Source organism: Anoplopoma fimbria, chromosome 20, assembly GCF_027596085.1.
Source record: "Anoplopoma fimbria isolate UVic2021 breed Golden Eagle Sablefish chromosome 20, Afim_UVic_2022, whole genome shotgun sequence".
Taxonomy (NCBI): domain Eukaryota; kingdom Metazoa; phylum Chordata; class Actinopteri; order Perciformes; family Anoplopomatidae; genus Anoplopoma; species Anoplopoma fimbria.
Genome location: NC_072468.1, coordinates 24,988,899 through 25,007,317, shown reverse-complemented (window position 1 = coordinate 25,007,317; position 18,419 = coordinate 24,988,899). Strand labels below are relative to the sequence as shown.

Sequence of the window (18,419 nt, the reverse complement as noted above, 5' to 3'; positions counted from 1 at the left end):
AATGACTCTACTTCTCTCTTGGTTTATTCCCTCAGTAAACATTGTAAACATGAGTTTATGGTCTCAATCTCTAGTTTCAAGTCTTCTTCAATACAGCATGATGTTCATTTAGTAAATGATGCTCCATTTAGAATCATCTGCTGCACTGCTGATCACTGAACCTTAACCTAAATACTCAAAGTTTCTCCACAACAGAGACAAAAATATAATGCCTTTGACCTAAAAATAACTTCAATCAGCACTTCTCTGACACACACTCAAAAAACAAATACGAGTTTTAACAATCAGTACTGTGAGGCCACTCTACTGTAGCATAAGTAGTTTGAATGCACCCCATAATTAGTTTATGAGGATTTTTATACATTTTTCCAGCAGCTCTACTTGTATTTCTATTGAAGTTCCAAATTTCTAGCTGCCAAAGACGTAGAATTTCATCCAAACTTTGAGCACCGAAACATTAAAAACCAAACGTCCAGACAGAACACCTACCAGCAGGTGAGGATGCTGGCGGAGGTGAAGAGGATGATGGGTACTGGGTAGGAGGCACACAGTAACCCGTGGCGGTAGAACGCCGCCGAGATCTTCTCTCTCAGCTGCTCGCGCAGCGTCATCCTGGTGGGCGGGGTCAACTTCCGGCCATTGGTAAGCACTGCGCGGCCGAGGACGGTGCGCCGCGGGGCATCCAGGGACCTGGAGGAGCCAACGAGACGGTAACGTTAACAGATCATTTAAATTAGTCTTTAACATTGTAGAAGCCTTATATGGACACAAATGACTGTTTTGTTTCCCCACACACATATTCACCCGAACATCTACATCATAAATAGTTGGTATAAATACCAATTGTTCTACTAAAAACAAACTTTTACCCAGGATATATATGGTATAGTGTGAAATCTAGAGGTTGCGGAAAGAAGTCTGGTTGTATAGAAGTCTATGAGAAAGTGACTCTACTTCTCTCTTGATTTAAGATAAGATAAGATAATCCTTTATTAGTCCTGCTCTGCAAGGTCCCTCAGTAAACATTGTAAACATGAGTTTATGGTCTCAATCTCTAGTTTCAAGTCTTCTTCAATACAGCATGATGTTCATTTAGTAAATGATGCTCCAGTTTATAGTTAAATAGACCATAAAGCAGGGTATGATTTAGGGCGTGGCTACTGTGATTGACAGGTCACTGCCGCTACCAGAGCCGTATACAGCGTCTCTACGTCACTCCTCCAAATTCCAATATTGGTGGCCAAAAAAACAACATGACGACGGCCGTAATCCAAGATGGCGACAGTAAAATTTCGCCGAGCTCGAGGATTCAAAACGGAAGTCCACAAACCAATGGGTGACGGCATGATGAATACGTCCACTTCTTATATACAGTGTATGGTTCATACATGTGAAAAAATAAGCATTTATTAAGTACGATTTTATAAAAATCAACTTGCATCTCCGAGGGGAAAATCACGTGTTACATCATCAGGAACGCAGAGGCCGGTTCTTAAAGTGAAGCTCTGTCCTCAACACACAACTAGTTATATACTCCACGTTTTGGTACACATGCTGCTGACTAAAAGGCACCGTGTGTTTTTCCTTCAGACCAGCTCAAACGGAGGGGGGTCACATGACTTAAACACACGGCTCATTCAGCAGCCAAGAAGGTGTGGACACATTCACCCCAGTAGAAAACATGCAACTCCGGCTGAGCAGCTCGACAGAAGCAAAAAGGATGTCTCATTTATCACACACACAAAAAAAAACAAGCCGGTTAACCTGATAAAAGCCTTTTGTTATTAGACAGGTGTTACACTTTACTTCCACTCAGGTATGAGAGTGTTAAGTGATACGCTACATAAATAAGCCACATGATGAATTCCTTTATCAAGACAATATTCATCACATTACGATAATCAAAGTAATTGTTAATTGCAGCCCTGAAATGAACTATGTGTCACTGCTATGCATTACATTAACTCAAAACTTTCATGACTCATTTTGTTTTGTTTTTCTTACAATTGCTTTGAACAATTAAGGAAGAAATTTGTAAAACGATAACACAGTTTGTTCAAATCGCCCCAAAATGATTCCACTGAAAGTCACTCAATTAGTAATATTTAACTGTTTCCACAGGTGGACTCAAAAATATATATTGCGTATGAACAGGGCTCTTTGATTGCCAGCAATCAACAATGATCACAAAAGTACAAAAGAAAGTGAAATCCTTTCTTTACGGGTGGTTCATCCCCCTTCAAACTAAATCAGTTCCTTGGGTTTACCCTGTCTACTCTATCTCCTGTTGACTTCCATGCCTAATCTCTGCCCTCGGCTCTCTCTGTTTACTCAGCAGAACTTTTCAGCGCTGTGTTTGTAGTTACACGCTGCTCGATTACAAATATTTAACAGGCAAACGTAGCGCAGCTGGATGTTGTACAGTGTCTCATCCTACTGAGCCTCAGATTATCACACGGTGTCAATAAGCAGCACTGCATTAGTTGTTAACCGTGCCCAAAATAAACAACAACAACAACAACAACAACAAGCCGTAACCAAGATACATCCAGCCTTGAGCTGTTCAGAGACCATACCTGCTGATGGGAGACCAGGTTACCTCTCTGGCTCGCAGGCGTTTACTTCCCCTGAAAGCAGCAGCAGCACTGGGTTCCTTAAGCTTAAGCAGTGCCTTGTGGTTAACGTAGTGCTCCCCTCTCGATTCAGGATGAGAGTGCGACTGCTCGGCTCGTCCCCCCGGGAGCAACGGAAACATTCCCCCGGGGAGGAGGAATTTGCCTCAGGAGTCTGCTGATATAAATACTCCTATACAGTTAAAACAGCACCGTCCTGGGAAGCTCGCACAATGGGCTCTGCAAATGTCACAACAGGCTTTGACGTGACGCCTTTCTGCTCTCCGTTTCCTTGGGAAAGTGGACTCTCGGCCGGGTCCTGCCTACTTTCTCGCGAGGGGAAACTTTCAGCGAGTGCCTCCATCTCTCTGCCGTTTGTCTGGTTCACTGCGTGCTGTTTGGTTACATTAGTGGAGCAGCGAGAACTGATTTGGCAAAAGGGCTCAGCAGCGTCTCCGTCAGTGAACTAATCCGGGATTGAGCCGATCGGAAACTCAGCGAGCAGGGCTCAGGGCCAGGCCCCCCCCCACACACACACACACACACACACACACACACGCTGCTTCCCAGTCTGTCCTGTATGTTGCAGCACGCCGTGACATTCACATCTCAAAAGCACGACAAGTTTGACGGAGGCTTTTAAAAAAACAAAACTTCACAATCAGGCAAGAGAAACAATCTGCTCAACTGTTGTTTCAGGCTGGTGAGTTTGTGTTCTCTTCAGCAACTTTGGCAGACAACCAGCAATTGTTTGGAAAATCCTATTCCATCCGGCCGGATGGCTGTTTGTTGGGAGACACCGGCTACTACAGCTGAAGAAATAAAAAAAATAACATTTCTGCTTGAACCCAAAGGGAACGACAAATAAATATTCGTGACACCATGAAGGAAAATGTCTCAATGAAATGACCCTGTGCTTTTACAAAAACGTGCTGGGCAACTAATATCCTAACAAAGAACGGTCTATATGCCTCCCACGTGAGCAGCCAAGAACACTTAGTTGCAAACAAAAACACAGCTAGAGACATGACAGACACAGTGTTTCACACTGGGAGCACAAATTGGAGTTTGGGAGATCACTGTAGGTCTCTGCATCTATGTCATGTAGATTAAGGTAGATATATAAAGCTACATGCCTACAATATGACTGTGAAATGTCTTGAATGGGAGATTTCAGGCTTACCTCTTTTCAACACTCCCTAAAATGCTTAACTTGAAAGCATCTCCGGGGCTTAGAGAGTCCAATGGCATATCAGCTATTTTCTGTATCATCCAATGCATTTATATACCTTATTAAATATCTTCCAAGTGAATTACTGAAGGTCCAACTATACAAACACCCCCCAAACATTCCAGAGAGTTTTCAGGCTGTGTCCATTCTCCGTAACATAACCGCAGCGAGATTCAATCCCATAGTTGCATAATGTGAAAGCATGCTCCTCTGATCAGCGAGGCCCATTAGTCCCTCTCTTGACGTGGATGAACAGAAGATTACCGCAACGCTGCCTTTTTTTACAACCGGAGCTGAGAGCAAAAGAGGGAAATGCCCTGTTAATCAGTAACCATAATGTAATAGGGAATGATGTGTAATAGGCAGGCTGTTTCCGGACGATGATTTATGACAAGATATTTAGAGGAAGAAAAAGAAAATGAGGACACACTAGTTTCAAAAGTCTTCCTTCTCCAGCACATGTAACTGTTGGTTCACGTTGAACTACCTAAAACGGTGAAATAGCTCTTACAAGAGAGTGAGCACATGCAGGGATGATGAGAATGATGCAACCCTGAGGCAACATCACCTTCCAGGAACAAGCTGAGGGAAGACAGGGAGGCCCAGGGGTCAAAAACAAAAAGGTTCAACGATGGGCCTTAAATAAAATAATGTACAAGTGGAGGTTTACTTTATCCTGAGGTCGACACAGTGAGAAGGCAGAACAGGATTTACCTGATATTGAGTAATCCTTCACAGCTTTCCCCTTCAGTGAGACACTTTGTACAACACATTTCCCTTATTCTAGATTTACCACAAAGCATATTTCAGTAACATGAGGTCTCTCACATCACTTCAACCAGAAAGAAGCCGTCCAACAATTCAATGTAACATAAGGTGTAGAAACCACTGGAGCTGACACATGCAAATAATGTCCTAATTTATTACGTTTTCTTTACAAATACACAAAGATAACACACAAATATAAGCCTCACTGTTTGTACTGACAAACCCCAAACCCCTAACCTAACACTAACCCCAACCCCTTCCATTAAACCCAACCCCTACCTCTACCCCCTACCACCTAACCCCTACCTCCTACCTCTTAACCTCCTACCTCCTACCCCCCTAACACCTAACCCCTACCTCCTAACCCCTAACCCCTACCTCCTAACCCCCCTACCTAAACCCCTACCTCCTAACCCCTACCTACCTCCTAACCCCCACCTAACCTCCTAACCCCCTCCTAACCCCTACCTCCTAACCCCTACCTCCTAACCCCTACCTCCTACCCCCTAAACCCTAACCCCTACCTAACCCCCCTACCACCTAACCCCTACCTCCTAACCCTAACTACCTCCTAACACCTACCTCCTAACCCCTACCTCCTAACACCTAACCCCTACCTCCTTACCCCTACCTCCTAACCCCTACCTCCTAACACCTAACCCCTACCTCCTAACACCTAACCCCTACCTCCTTATCCCTAACCCCTAACACCTAACCCCTACCTCCTACCCCCTACCTCCTTATCCCTACCTCCTAACCCCTACCTCCTAACACCTACCCCCTACCTCCTAACTCCTACCTCCCAGCCACCTGACGTCAGTGTAGCATCTAGCTAGCGTTAGCCTCCAGCACACTGAAGGTGTGTTGTTCGCAGACCACGTGTCTTCATGTCTCTGTGTCCGTGTGTTCACGTGACTCTGACCCCAGAACACCAGAACATCAGAACCCACGAACCAACGCCAGAGACCCCGTGCCGCTGCCCCTTAGCCTGCTAACGCTAGCTACCTGCTAGCATGTGCAGCCCGGCTAGCACAGCGTGCTAAAGCTAGCCGTGCTGCAGCGCCACACTTGCCTGCAGACACTTCCGGGTTGCTCCGATGACGCTGTGAACGTTGTTGTTGTTGTTGTTGTTGTTTTTGGGAGGAATCAGCTCGAGACTATCGCGTGCAGCATCAGTGTGTTAAATAAAAACACACAACATGAGAACGACCTCTGCACTCTGACCTCTGACCCCGCCGCGTCACAGCAGAGACAGGGCGCCCTCTAGCGGCTGTGACGTCATGAACACGTGGTGCAACGGTGGACAATAAAAATAACAATAATAATAATAAAAATAATAATATTAATAACAATAAAAAAATAATAATAATAATAACATTAATAATAATATTATAATAATAATAATAATAACAATAATATTAATAACAATAAAAATAACAACAATAATAATAACATTATAATAATAACAATAATAATAATAATAATAATAAAAATAATGATAATATTAATAACAATAATAATAACAATAAAAATAATAATATTAATAACAATAATAATAACAATAATAAAAATAATAACAATAATAATAATAAAAATAATAATATTAATAACAATAATAATAATAACAATAAAAATAATAATAATACAAATAACAATAATAAGAACAATAAAAATAATATTAATAACAATAAAGATAACAATAAAAAAGCAATAAAAATAACAATATTAATAACAATAATAATAACAATAATATTAATAACAATAAAAATAATATAATAATAACAATAATAATAATATTATAATAATAATAATAATAAAATAATAATAACAATAATAATAATAATAATAATAATAATAATGATAATAACAATAATAATAAAAACAATAATAGCAATCATAATAATAACTATAATTATTATTACTATCATAATTTATAAGGTTATTTACTTAGTATCTGTAAATAAAGATATTTATTGAGAAAGCCTAATTCCAACTTGATGTCGACATTTTTTTTAGGTCAGAGAACTGGAATGTGTGAAGTCCATAGAGTAACGATGTGAAGCATCAGAAAACCTTTAAAGGAGAGAACCATTGTCACTGATGGACATCCATAAAACCCAAACCTAGTCTGCTAACTACAGGTAGCTTACCAACTGTTTTGTTTCAACGCCCCCTGCTGCTGCCGCCTGCTCTCGTCCTCTTTCGAGGCGAGGCGCAGTCATCTCGAACGAACCCAATGACAACATTTTGCACTTGTTTTATTTTATTCAACCAAAATCCATTCAGTGATAAGAATAATCATCATATATATGCATTTCTCGGCCAAAATACAAGCAAATAAAAATGTATTTTATTGGTTTATAGTATCAATAAAATACATTTACATAAATACATAAATGCAGAGGTGTTCGGTTCACAATCATCTGCAGCGAAAACAGACGCTTTTGTTTTCCAGTCTTACACAAAGATGCCTTATATCGATTCACGTGTGTGCTGCTAAATTATGAAATGTTGTATATGTAACAAGTCTTCTTTGCTTTTCTGTTTTCTGTGTACTGGAGGGAACGTAACAGTTTGGTGCAGGACTGGAAGTACTTGTTTTTGGCCTACCTCTTTTGATTAGCATGATTTATAATTTTTATTGTTTCATTTGTATCTTTATATTCTACCAAAAGGACTTGCTGCCACATGTCAAAAGTAGGAAACCAAGCACAGCTCACAATATGCTGCGTTGTTACCTTAAGATTTTTTTCTTAATGTCCTCTCATTCATGCATGTCCGCACACAAAACATTGACTCAACTATTAACCAATTATTGACAATGGCATGAGTCTGCAGCAAACCAGCCCAATAATTAAACTCATTTGTCACTTTGTTTGCACTTCACTTATTTGAATAGCTGAAAGAAAAAAACAAAGTAAGAGAAGTGGGCAGCGATTCAGAGGTTTGAAAGCAGGCTATCAGCTGGCAGGAATACGGCGTCCTTCCTCCAGACAGGCTGGGGCCCAGTCTGGGGTCCAGTCCGGGTCGTTGACACTGGCGAGCATCCAAACGTAACTCTCTATGGTTGGTGAATTTGTCCGGTTCACAAACTACTTTGGCAGATAAACACCCAACGTGTGTCGTCTGGTGTTGTGTAAATATATAACAGTCAAAGAGACAAAAAGGCAAACAAGGACGGTGAACGGTGGAACTAGAGAACGGCGCTGGACGTCCCGGGAGCGAAGAAGGAGGCTCCTTTATCATTGACCTTGTACTGAAAGAGTTTCTTCTGTGTGTACTGCCCGTCGCCTTGTCTCCTCCTCCAGCACACTTCCACCTGAAAACGAAAAAAAAAACACATTTGGTTTATTTACATTTTCATTGTAGAATCTTTTTTGTGTGTCTTGCACTGATCCCTTGCAATATTTACTGCAGATAAACAGTATATTACCTTTAACACACCATGTGCCCTGTGCTTCACCATTATGAGTTATTGATATCGTATGTGCACTGGTTTTACTCCGATGCAAATACTTTAAAAATGGTCAAATCTAAAAACAAAATGGTCTACCCACCATAACTCAATCTAGGTTATTCATAATGCAGGTATTGGTTACATTGGTCATAATTGTAAACACAAATGCAGATTTAACTTTTCATCTATATTTCATGCTCCTCAAGTAGGGTTGAAATGATTGGTCGATATATAAATAAAATAAAACTGTAACAAATTTGATAATTGATTAATCACAAAGTGATTTTTTTGGAGCAGAAATGACACAAAAAAACATGTTCCAGCATTTCAAATGTAAACATTTTCTTAAGAAAAAATAAAAAGGTTTTAGACTGTTGGTTGTACAAAACAACATTTCTTACATGTTGTTAACCAAAAGATGAATTGAGAGAGTTGTCAGATTAATCAATGATGAAAATAGTCTTTAATTGCAGCAATGTGTACAAGAGACTTGGACTATAGGCACATCTCTGAAGTGTTAGAATCAGAATCAGATAGACGAACGGACATACACACTCACCTGCCCGTGTATGTCCCTGCAGTAGCCAGTGGGGAGACCCTGTACATGAAGACTGAGGCTACACTGGTGGGTGAGGCCCTTCAGAAGTCTCTCTAAGCCTTCGTCATCTCCGTCGTCCTCCTCTTCTACCCCATCACAGCGTGTCAGCATCACCACATTGCCCTGCAGTCACAGTCAAAGTTATGTGTATCAGATTGTTATTAGAGCTGTTCACTTTATCCTAACCCCCCTTATTGAACAGACAGCAAGAAATACGTGTTACGGATACATTAAACTTACTATAGCTTTGTTATTAAAGACATTACAACTGCCATTTCAACTGATCTCAGATACATCATGGATTGAAAGCAAGGCTCTAACCTGTAGCTGGGAGCAGACGGTGGCTCGGCAGTAGTGGCTGAAGTCGAGAACGGATTCAACGCTCACCCCCAGACTCAGAAGCACACTGAGGTCATCCACCAGCAACACCGCGGGTCCCCACTCCTCGGCCCCGTCCGCCTCCTCTTCACCGCCGCCGGAACTGATCGCACTGGACCGGACAAACTCGTAGAGACTCTTCAGGCCAACGGCAGGATCCCTGAAGACGGAGACGTGAGGGAGATGATGATTATGAGAGAGAAGAGAGAGGAGCAGCAAGATGTCAAACTGGAAAATGTGTGTTGTTACTACAGGGTTTCTACATAGGTCTGGAAATATGCGGAAATATTTATATAATTTTACATCTTTATATGTTGGAAACCAGATAAAAACTTGAGTAGTGTGTAAATTAAATACTGCTTGGTTGGTAATCCAGATAGATAAACTCATATAATTACAAATGTTTACACATAAATAGTAATAAACGGTGATGCCGTATGACCATGAAAATATATAAGTCTGTACAGGTAGCAAAATTAAGTAAAAGTTTGTTTTTGTACCTGAGGAAGTCCATGGCTTGACTTCCTGTCTCAGCTTCTTGAGGAATCAAAACAGACAGCGACTCCTTCAGTCCCTCTAGGAAAACCAGTTGACCCTTTTCCTTAGCCTGTGTCAGGCTTACACCCTGAGGAAACACAATTCAATGTCATTACTTGTTAAAGCACCAAGCTAAAGGCTAACATACACCTAGCTATGTAAGCTCCTTAATGAGCCCAGAGAACCAGAGTCCCAATCAATATGTATTTAACCGATTAACTAGAAAGCCTTGTGGAATACAAAAATTGGGGCTGGCATTACTGTACACATACAAGCAGGTTCAATGTGTGCCTTAACCTTAAAACAGAAAACAGAAAAGCTAAGTAGACACATCAGCATTTGACTGACAATATTACACAAATTATCTTCTAGGATTTTTGTTTTAATCCGGAGCTTGACTTGAGTTCAATGTTGGAAATTTGCTTAAATTCCTTCGTGGTGAAAATTGAAATCAAGCAACAAATACAGTACCAGTCAAAAGTTTGGACACACCTTCTCATTCAATGTTTTTTCTTTATTTTTATTTTTTTCTACATTATAGATTAATATTGAAGACATCCAAACTATGAAGGAACACATATGGAATTATGTGGTAAACAAACAAATGCTCAACAAACCAGAATATGTTTTATATTTTACATTCTTCAAAGTAGTTGAATGAGAAGGTGTGAACAAACTTTTGACTGGTACTGTAAATCCACACTTTGGTCATAATCCTCCGACAGAAAATGAAGCTTCAATATGGAAGTGACGAGAATAGAAACAAGAATCAAGGATGGTTTAAATGTGTTTTAAAAGGAGGAGACAGGCAGGCATGCAAAATAAACTGCCATGATGTCTTTTAATGACACTCTCCTCTTTAAGTGTATATTGTTAAATAAGAAAACAGCACAAGGTTGCCATCAGTGGAGCCTCACCAGCCTCTGACTGATTGCACTGTAATGGTTGAAGGACTGCACCAAACCCAGGAACATCACTCTGCAGCGTGCTGGAATGAAAGAGAGAGAAACACACATCAGATTAGGTTTAATAAACTGTATCAAGCATTAATAACACTGCTCATGTGACAGGTATAACTCACCTCTTAGGTACAAAGACAGGAAGTGGTGAATGAGGAAAGAGGCATCACTGTGTCTGTCTGACAGCAGGACACACTCCCCCTGCAGGATAACACAGCTGTTACACACTGTACAGTATGCAGGCTGCTTATGCATGCTGTGACATGGCAATAAAGCAATAAGAAAGATGCATTTGACATGTTTAGTGCTCACCTGAGTGAAGCTGTCAGGAGAGGTGTTCAGGATGCTGTTGAGCTCTGTAAACATGGCTAACTTTAACCTCACTTAGCTATCCAAACTGTGAATAATACAGACTAAAAGGGTTGTTAGAGAGCTGAACTAACGTCACCAGATAGGACTTAGTGTCTTGTTAATGCATAGGTAAAAAAGAACTGCAAATATTCTGCTTTACTCCATCATTTTAATGCTTTATTCTCCTTTAGCTGCTATGCTAACGTCAAGTAGCATGCGTGTTACCAAAGAGTAGTAAAGCGCTGACGGGAGGTCTCACTCCGCACCTGCCACGGAAAACTCTTTAAAGGCGTCTTGCTGCTACTTAAATATTATTGTTTTAATAATTATAATAATAAATATTTTGGGTTTTTTGGGGAGTTTTATTTATTCTAAAAGAACACACAAAAACAAAAAATAAATAAATTGAGGCTGAATTATTTTGTTTTTCTAAAAAAACAACCAAATTAGCGCTGTGACAGATCGGTCTCCATGGTGACAGCTTCGTGCAGCTTTCTCAATAGACGATCTTTGCTTGCACATGGTGACTTCTTCTATGGTGTTTCCGTCCGCATTAAATGGAGACACCGCCCCCTATTGGTGGTAAACTGCAATGACAGCTAAATTAATGTAAATAAAGGAAATATTCCCATCACTATTGTGCCAAATTCAGCAATATTTACCAGAATAGTTTTGAAACATCAAGATAAGATAAAATAAGATAAAATAAGATAAGATAATAAATACATTTACAGGATAGATGTAGTGCAAACAAGAGACATAGTAAAAGAAAAACAAGATAAAAAAACAAGTATTATAAATAAGCAATAAAAACAGTAAAGAATCCACAATAACTGAAATATTATATATACAGACAGAAAACTATTATAACTATTATAACTATAATTGCACAGTGTATTTGTATTGCAACGATTATCAACCCCTGGATTATTAATCCAGAACATTCACTTCACAACTTTTCTTCTTTCTGTTTGGAAATATGAGTTTTTATTTTCCAAAGGGGAATCAGCATCATGTCATAGTGCAGTATTTATAAAGAAGCACTTATTGGGAGGTACTGAATTAACTCACACAAGAGTTTTTGTTCCTCTGCACAAAGTATGAATGACAAGTAAAATCAGGGGTTGCACATCATATTGTTATATTTTTGGTTATATTTCAAGCGTATAATACAGAGCATTTTAAATACAGCTCTCTTTGGGGTAATTTGAAATAGGAAACAGTGACTTCAAAGCAGCTATAATAGATATTTTTTTAATAAAAATGTTTTAAATAACAATGTGTGAAAGGCGATAATCAACCGAAGCTGCAGCTCCCCTCGTCTGTATGGAGTTGTATAGTGAGTTCAGCTCATTATAGCTATCTGGCCCACAACTTTTGTGTTTTGGTTCAACCTTGAATCTCTCATAGCTTTGTTTTCAGAGTAAAAAAAAGCTGTAAAACCCAAAAGCAGATAGACACAGTTAGCAAACTAGTGATCAAATTGGAGCTAAATATAGCTGTTTTAGCATCCATTCCTGATGATCATTGATGAGCAATGCGAACAAAAGAACAGTGTCTCGATGCATTCTATAGAAAAGCAGAAAACCTGCATGAAATGTATCTTTCTTTTTTCAAAGGTGTGATTGAATTCAGGCTGGTTCATGAACGTAGTCCATCTTAAACTGCAGAACAGCTGATCAAAACACTTTCAAGTAAAATGGGAGAGAGAACATTAGAGACAGATTATGTGTTGAATCAGCAGATGGCAGTGTGTAGCTCTCAATAGTTCAATATCAAACACACTGAGAGCACAAATGCATGAATTTGCATTGTAATCTTTAAACATGTTCCACATTGTCCTAACACAACTCCCCTAAAATATCACAATCAGAGAAATACAATCCCTGAGCTGCTGCACTGCGGTTTAGCTCAAATGTTTGAGTAATAACACCTGACTGGATCATTTCCATCCCCGCCATTTCTGTGCTACAGGAAGTGTTGAAGTCAAGTCACTGAACCTTAAATCTGTCAGTAGTATTATGATCTTGGTGGTTCGCTTTAGTAAAATAGTTTTTTTTAAACAGATCTTTAAAATGTCGTACAGAGAGTAGAACTGCTTTAATAGTTTTGTTTTTTGCCACTTCATAAAGCGCATGAAGAAACCTTCAAACATTTAGCAAAGAGAATCAGCATTCAGAGATGTGTTTGTGTCGACGTGATGGAAAATAAGTACAACATCCGATATCCTTTCAGCTCCGTTTTGGTCTCCACCAACTAAAATTCTTGTCATTTAAGTTGCTAAATGTATCAACTGTGTTCACCAGCTCGTCTCAGACTTTATCTGTCTGCTGTTTGGAGCTGGGCAAGAAGCATGAATATATAGAATTTTATATAGAATTTATTAGTTGTTTTTTCTCTGACGATAAAGTTGATGAGAGCGCAGAGACTGAACCCAAACGGTAAAGCTCGAGGACGTAAAAGCAAAATACTCAGCTGAAAGTTGCTAAATGGCTCTGTAGAGCTGAGAGGAACTGCAGAATCATGTGATTGCATTTTAATATAGACGCATCCATACAGTAGATGTGTTGTATCTTGTGTTTTCACCTCTACATGTCTGCATGTTTGCCTGTAATCTTAACCAACCAGATAATAAAATAATAATTAGGGTCAAGCTAAAGAAAAAAACATCAAATTGTATCCATTTCCAGTTCTCTGAATGAGTATCTATGGCAACTCTTCCGGCAGGGATCAATAAAGTATCACATATTTAATATTCTACACGTACTAGTATCAGAGTACAGACACTGTGTCGCGTGAGAAGAGAAATATAGAACAATCCGATGAGCTGCCATTGACTCGTCGTTTGGCAAACTGCCTGCTTGTTGGCACAGACACACAAATGTATAAATAAAACAATGCGTGTGTGTGTGTCTGTCTTTGTGGTTGGATACTCCTGATTCCTACAGTCCCTGAAGTGTTCCTGAGCAAGATCCTGAGGTTCAGTACTGTCACAATGCAGCATGGCGTTATTCTCCTTATCAGTTTATAATCAATTACGTGAAAATTGGTAACAAAAATAAATAAATGGCTAAAGCATTATTTCCTTATCTTTTCAGAATACCAAAGCCCTAACATCTAAATGTTAGTGTTCGTGTTATTTTGCAGTAGTCAACACAGAATATGAACATATAATACAAAAAATAACCTTCAGTTAATTATCAAATGTTTTGAAAATTGCTTCAACCTTTCTAATTAAACCCAACAACATAACAAGTGAGTTCTTATTTCCTGATGACAAGAGTTTCCCGTTTGTGAACACGCATTCATTTTTGAGAACCAAGATTTTTTGACAGCTGCCAGAGGACGCAAGTCTGCAATAAGATGCAAGCTGGCGTCCATTTTTCCCGAGTCATGGTCCATGTTTGTCCCATAGAAAGTACTGTGTCAAACTATGGAAGCAAAATCCCACACAAATTCTCCTGGATACTAGTTTTCCTTGGATAGGAGCTACATGAACATTCACAGAAGAAGTTTCAAGATGACAGCCAGGACAACCAGAGATATGAGGATCAGTTCATTGGGGGCCGTAGGGGTTCAGAGTCCGGGGCCTGGACCGCGGAGGCTTCTCGATCACGGAGGCCGGCAGCGAGCGAGTGCTGACGGGGCTGCAGATAGAACAGGGTGGAGACGGAGGGTACATGTCGTCCTCCCACCTCAGGACTCGGCCCTTGGCTCTGCTGGGGCCGTTAGCAGCCTTTGCTCTGGGCCCGTTGGGGGTTCGAGGTTTGGATTTGTCCGCCCTGGAGAGGTAGACGTCGTAGTGGGCAAGAGGAAGCCTGGAGGACTTGACCCCCTTGGCGAGATGGAGCTCCAGGTTGATGGTCACCTTACAACACAGGAACAGAAATTTACTGACACATGAACACACAGGAAATATGCAAATCAATACACATTTTGTTACAGATTAAAAAAACATCATCTTCATTTCCTGAAGCCAACGGTTGGGTGACATCACTCTCAACCTCGCTGCCAAACCAGTCATTCATTCACAGTGTTGCAGGATGGAGAAAGGTAGCAGTGTGTGTGTGTGTGTGTGTGTGTGTGTGTGTGTGTGTGTGTGTGTGTGTGTGTGTGTGTGTGTGTGTGTGTGTGTGTGTGTGTGTGTGTGTGTGTGTGTAGGGGGGTTACTTTAGACTGGTAATGTATCACTACATTTCCATCAGAAAAGAATCCAAAGGGTCCTGTTCTGATCAGCAGCATTCCTCAGAGCCTCATTAGTAAACTAGACGGTGCCAGAGCGATTCATTTAGACCTTACCCCCCTCGCTTCTCTCCTCTTTCCTTTTGCTTTTCAATCCCTCCTTTGTAAGGCGCTCTGTGTGCTCGTGTGCGTGCATGCGTGTAATTCTAAATTAAACGTGCACACATATACGTCGCTATGAGATTTGAGTTGTGTGTTAGTATGTGCATGCACGCACAGATCCAAATGTGGACATTTTGTGTCGATTTGAGCATTTTCACATGGGTGGTTTTTTTGCACATATACATGCATGACTTTGTGTGTGTGTGAGTGTGTGAGTGTGTTTGGCCCCTATCATCATGCACTACTATGTGTGTGTGTGTGCGCCCTCATCAGCCAATCACAATGGGCCCTTCAGGATCCCAACACCATCATTCCACCACATCGTCAGCCAATCACAGGCTGCCGATGAATCCCAAGTCCCAGCAGGTTTGACTCGGAAGAGCAGAGAGAAAGAAAAAAAAAAAAGAGAGAAAACGTGCCTCCTCCATGTTCTCTCCATGTTCTCTGTTTTTCCAATTCTTACGCCCTCATTCCCATCCTCGATCATTTTCATACCTCAGAGCTATTTGTCTCCTTGAGGCGCGGCTGTAATGAAAGCACGGCTGCATGACTTTGGATTAAAATAAAAGTGAAAGTACATTAACATCCCCATCGTATAATTCAGAGGTTCTTGTATTTTACTACTTGTAATATAATTTAATGAGAATCTCCATTTTATGCCACTTTCTTCTTCTACTTCACTACATCTATCTCACGTTTACAGTTACTAGATACAGTTTAAGATTTTACATTCAAATCATAATCACCTAAAATATGATGCTAGTGATTTTATAGATTAAACCAGTGGTTCACAACATCAAGACCCATCCAAGGGTGTCACGAGAACTTAAATGGGATATAGAAATTAAGAAAAAACATCATATTTGTTCAAATTTTTCTAGGAAATACTGAATACTTTTGCCTCTTCTGGTTTTTAATGGTAATTAAAAATGAAACGATCAACTTCTAGACTTTTGTTCAACCTGTGACAAGTGATCTCAAATACAGAAGTAACTATCTCACAAATTGGGAAACCACTGGATTAAATAACTTTTAAAGATAGAGATGAATTATCCTGAAAACATTTTATTGGATCTTACAGATTCTTTATCAGAACGTCCTGCTGCGGCCTTTAATGAGAGCGGCATGTTGAAAGAACAATGAGTTTAAAGACGGTAAAAAGAATATGTTGAACTGACAGGAATGCAGAGAGGAGCTGGGTTTTTCTCTGCGACACTCTTTCTTATACTGGCAGTATCAAGGTTTTTCACTGTGCGCATCACGTTACTGCAGTTTAACAAGCGAGTTTGAGAACTACGGTGGCCTGGAGGTAACTTAAGAACGTCTCCCTGTAGAGCCAGTGTTCGGTTTGTCCGTTCTGTTCTACTGTAATGAACCTGTGTAGATATCCAGGCCTCATTCTGAGCTAAGCTTCTGCACGAAAAACAACAATTCTAAATTTCACGTGATTATACACTAATGAAAACATAGTATTTTTCTTATTAGATCCCCCAAAATGCAACACCCTGGCCCTTGAAAGATCACAATTTGATGTATTTAAAAAAGAGTTTGCACCACACTTATATAAAAATATTGTTCAGATTTGAATTTCAACTTGAAGACTGGTAACAAAAATTTCACCAAAGTCATGATGAGTGTTTGTGTGTGTGTGTGTGTGTGTGTGTGTGTGTGTGTGTGTGTGTGTGTGTGTGTGTGTGTGTGTGTGTGTGTGTGTGTGTGTGTGCCAGTGCCACAAGACAACTGTAAGTGACAGATGGACAGCTTAATCTGCCTCGTCTATCCGTGTGTGTGTGTGTGTGTGTGTGTGTGTGTGTGTGTGTGTGTGTGTGTGTGTGTGTGTGTGTGTGTGTGTGTGTGTGTGTGTGTGTGTGTGTGTGAAGGCAGAGGAACCCGGGGTCAGCGAGTTTGGATCTCGTCTGCTCAGACTGTGGCATCAGAATGGGTTTCCATGGCGACGATGCCCTCTTCTGTCTGAAGATGCATTAAAACCGCCGCCAGCAACAGATAAGCGAGAGTGAAAATGAGAGAATGAGAGAGAGAGAGAGAGAGAGAGAGTGATCCGGTGAATATGTTCAAAAGGTCAGTTGGCCTTGAAAACACGCACACACACATACACGCACACACACTTTTACCGCTTTAATAAATACAGATCAACCAGTTGCTGCTTCACTCTGAGGGATCAGGAGTTACGTCCATGTTGTTGGTCGAAATCAATCATTTTAGACTCTTCTAAACTCTTATATTTATATTCACACGATCAGAGGAATGTTTTGTGATATTTGGCCGCTCTGGACTTGACCTCGTTATCTAATCATTTCTAGAAAGCTCATACGTCACCACATTTCCATCTTACATAATCTTACAGTGAGAAAAAAACATATTTAACGTCATTAGATACTGTTTTAAAGTTCTGTTTCCTGATTTTAAAGAATATGTAAGTGTGCTACTATTAATAAATATCAGTCATCTGAACTTTGACAGATTTATTTACTATAAATTGAATTTATGGAAGTGTTCGTACGAGCTCGTAACAACGGCAAAATGTTTTCTGAAGGGGAAAGAAATGATCTTTATCTGGTCTGGACTTTCTCCCAAGGAAAACATTTGGTACGCAGTAAGCGATACGTCTGACATTTCTGGCTGCAGCAACATTCTGCTTGGAATAAAGAAGCAATGAAGAAAAAGGAAGGTAGTTCAGCATCAACAGTGATGAGCATCAAAGACAAGAAGGTCACATATAAAACCCTCTGGTGATTATCACACTTATTTGCAGAGATTGACTCTGAAGTGTGCAATAGGATACTGTCATTTATAGATCTATAAAAATGTTCACATTCAAATGTAAAAAACACACAAACAGTAAGATCTCTTCCATTTCTTCCAACAGCAACATTGTGCACTACTGTCTCCGCTGGTTGTATCGGAGGAGGAGTACAACACTTCTAGTAGAGTAAAACTTTGTGATAATTTATACAACACATTCACAGTAGAGGTGTTTTCACTGACATGGTATCTGTTTCCATTGTGCAATGAGTATTAAATAGCTCCAGATTACAAAGTGAGGTCAGTATCTATAAAATGTATCCTCTGATTTATTGAATATCTCTTATGGGAGTGCAGAACTGTGGAGGAAGCCAGAAACGGAGATAAATGGTGCGTTTTTTAAATGTATTTGTGAGACGAT

General features: G+C 40.0%; 2 protein-coding genes across 4 annotated transcripts in view; both read right to left on the bottom strand.

The window, feature by feature from the left end:
- The window catches only part of scap (SREBF chaperone), a 30,782-nt gene extending 26,208 nt beyond the window's left edge, over window positions 1-4,574 (bottom strand). The window contains exons 1-2 of one of the 3 annotated variants that reach the window (XM_054622081.1): window positions 4,558-4,574; window positions 490-690 (exon numbers count right to left, since the gene is read on the bottom strand). In XM_054622081.1, the coding sequence (XP_054478056.1) occupies window positions 490-611 (122 nt within the window). In that variant the 5' untranslated portion in view covers window positions 612-690; window positions 4,558-4,574. Of the gene's footprint in view, window positions 1-489; window positions 691-2,576; window positions 3,050-3,795; window positions 4,032-4,557 lie in introns of those variants that run through there. The other 2 variants (XM_054622080.1, XM_054622079.1) reach the window with 2 other exon arrangements.
- A 2,799-nt stretch (window positions 4,575-7,373) lies between these two features.
- Window positions 7,374-11,151, bottom strand: elp6 (elongator acetyltransferase complex subunit 6). Its single transcript, XM_054622082.1, has 7 exons — window positions 10,853-11,151; window positions 10,663-10,741; window positions 10,499-10,569; window positions 9,545-9,669; window positions 8,988-9,204; window positions 8,628-8,789; window positions 7,374-7,930 (listed from the first exon to the last, which is right to left on the bottom strand). The coding sequence occupies exons 1-7, from the start codon at window positions 10,904-10,906 to the stop codon at window positions 7,805-7,807; spliced, it is 834 nt and encodes a 277-aa protein (XP_054478057.1). The 5' UTR covers window positions 10,907-11,151; the 3' UTR covers window positions 7,374-7,804.
- Window positions 11,152-18,419: the final 7,268 nt, after the last annotated feature.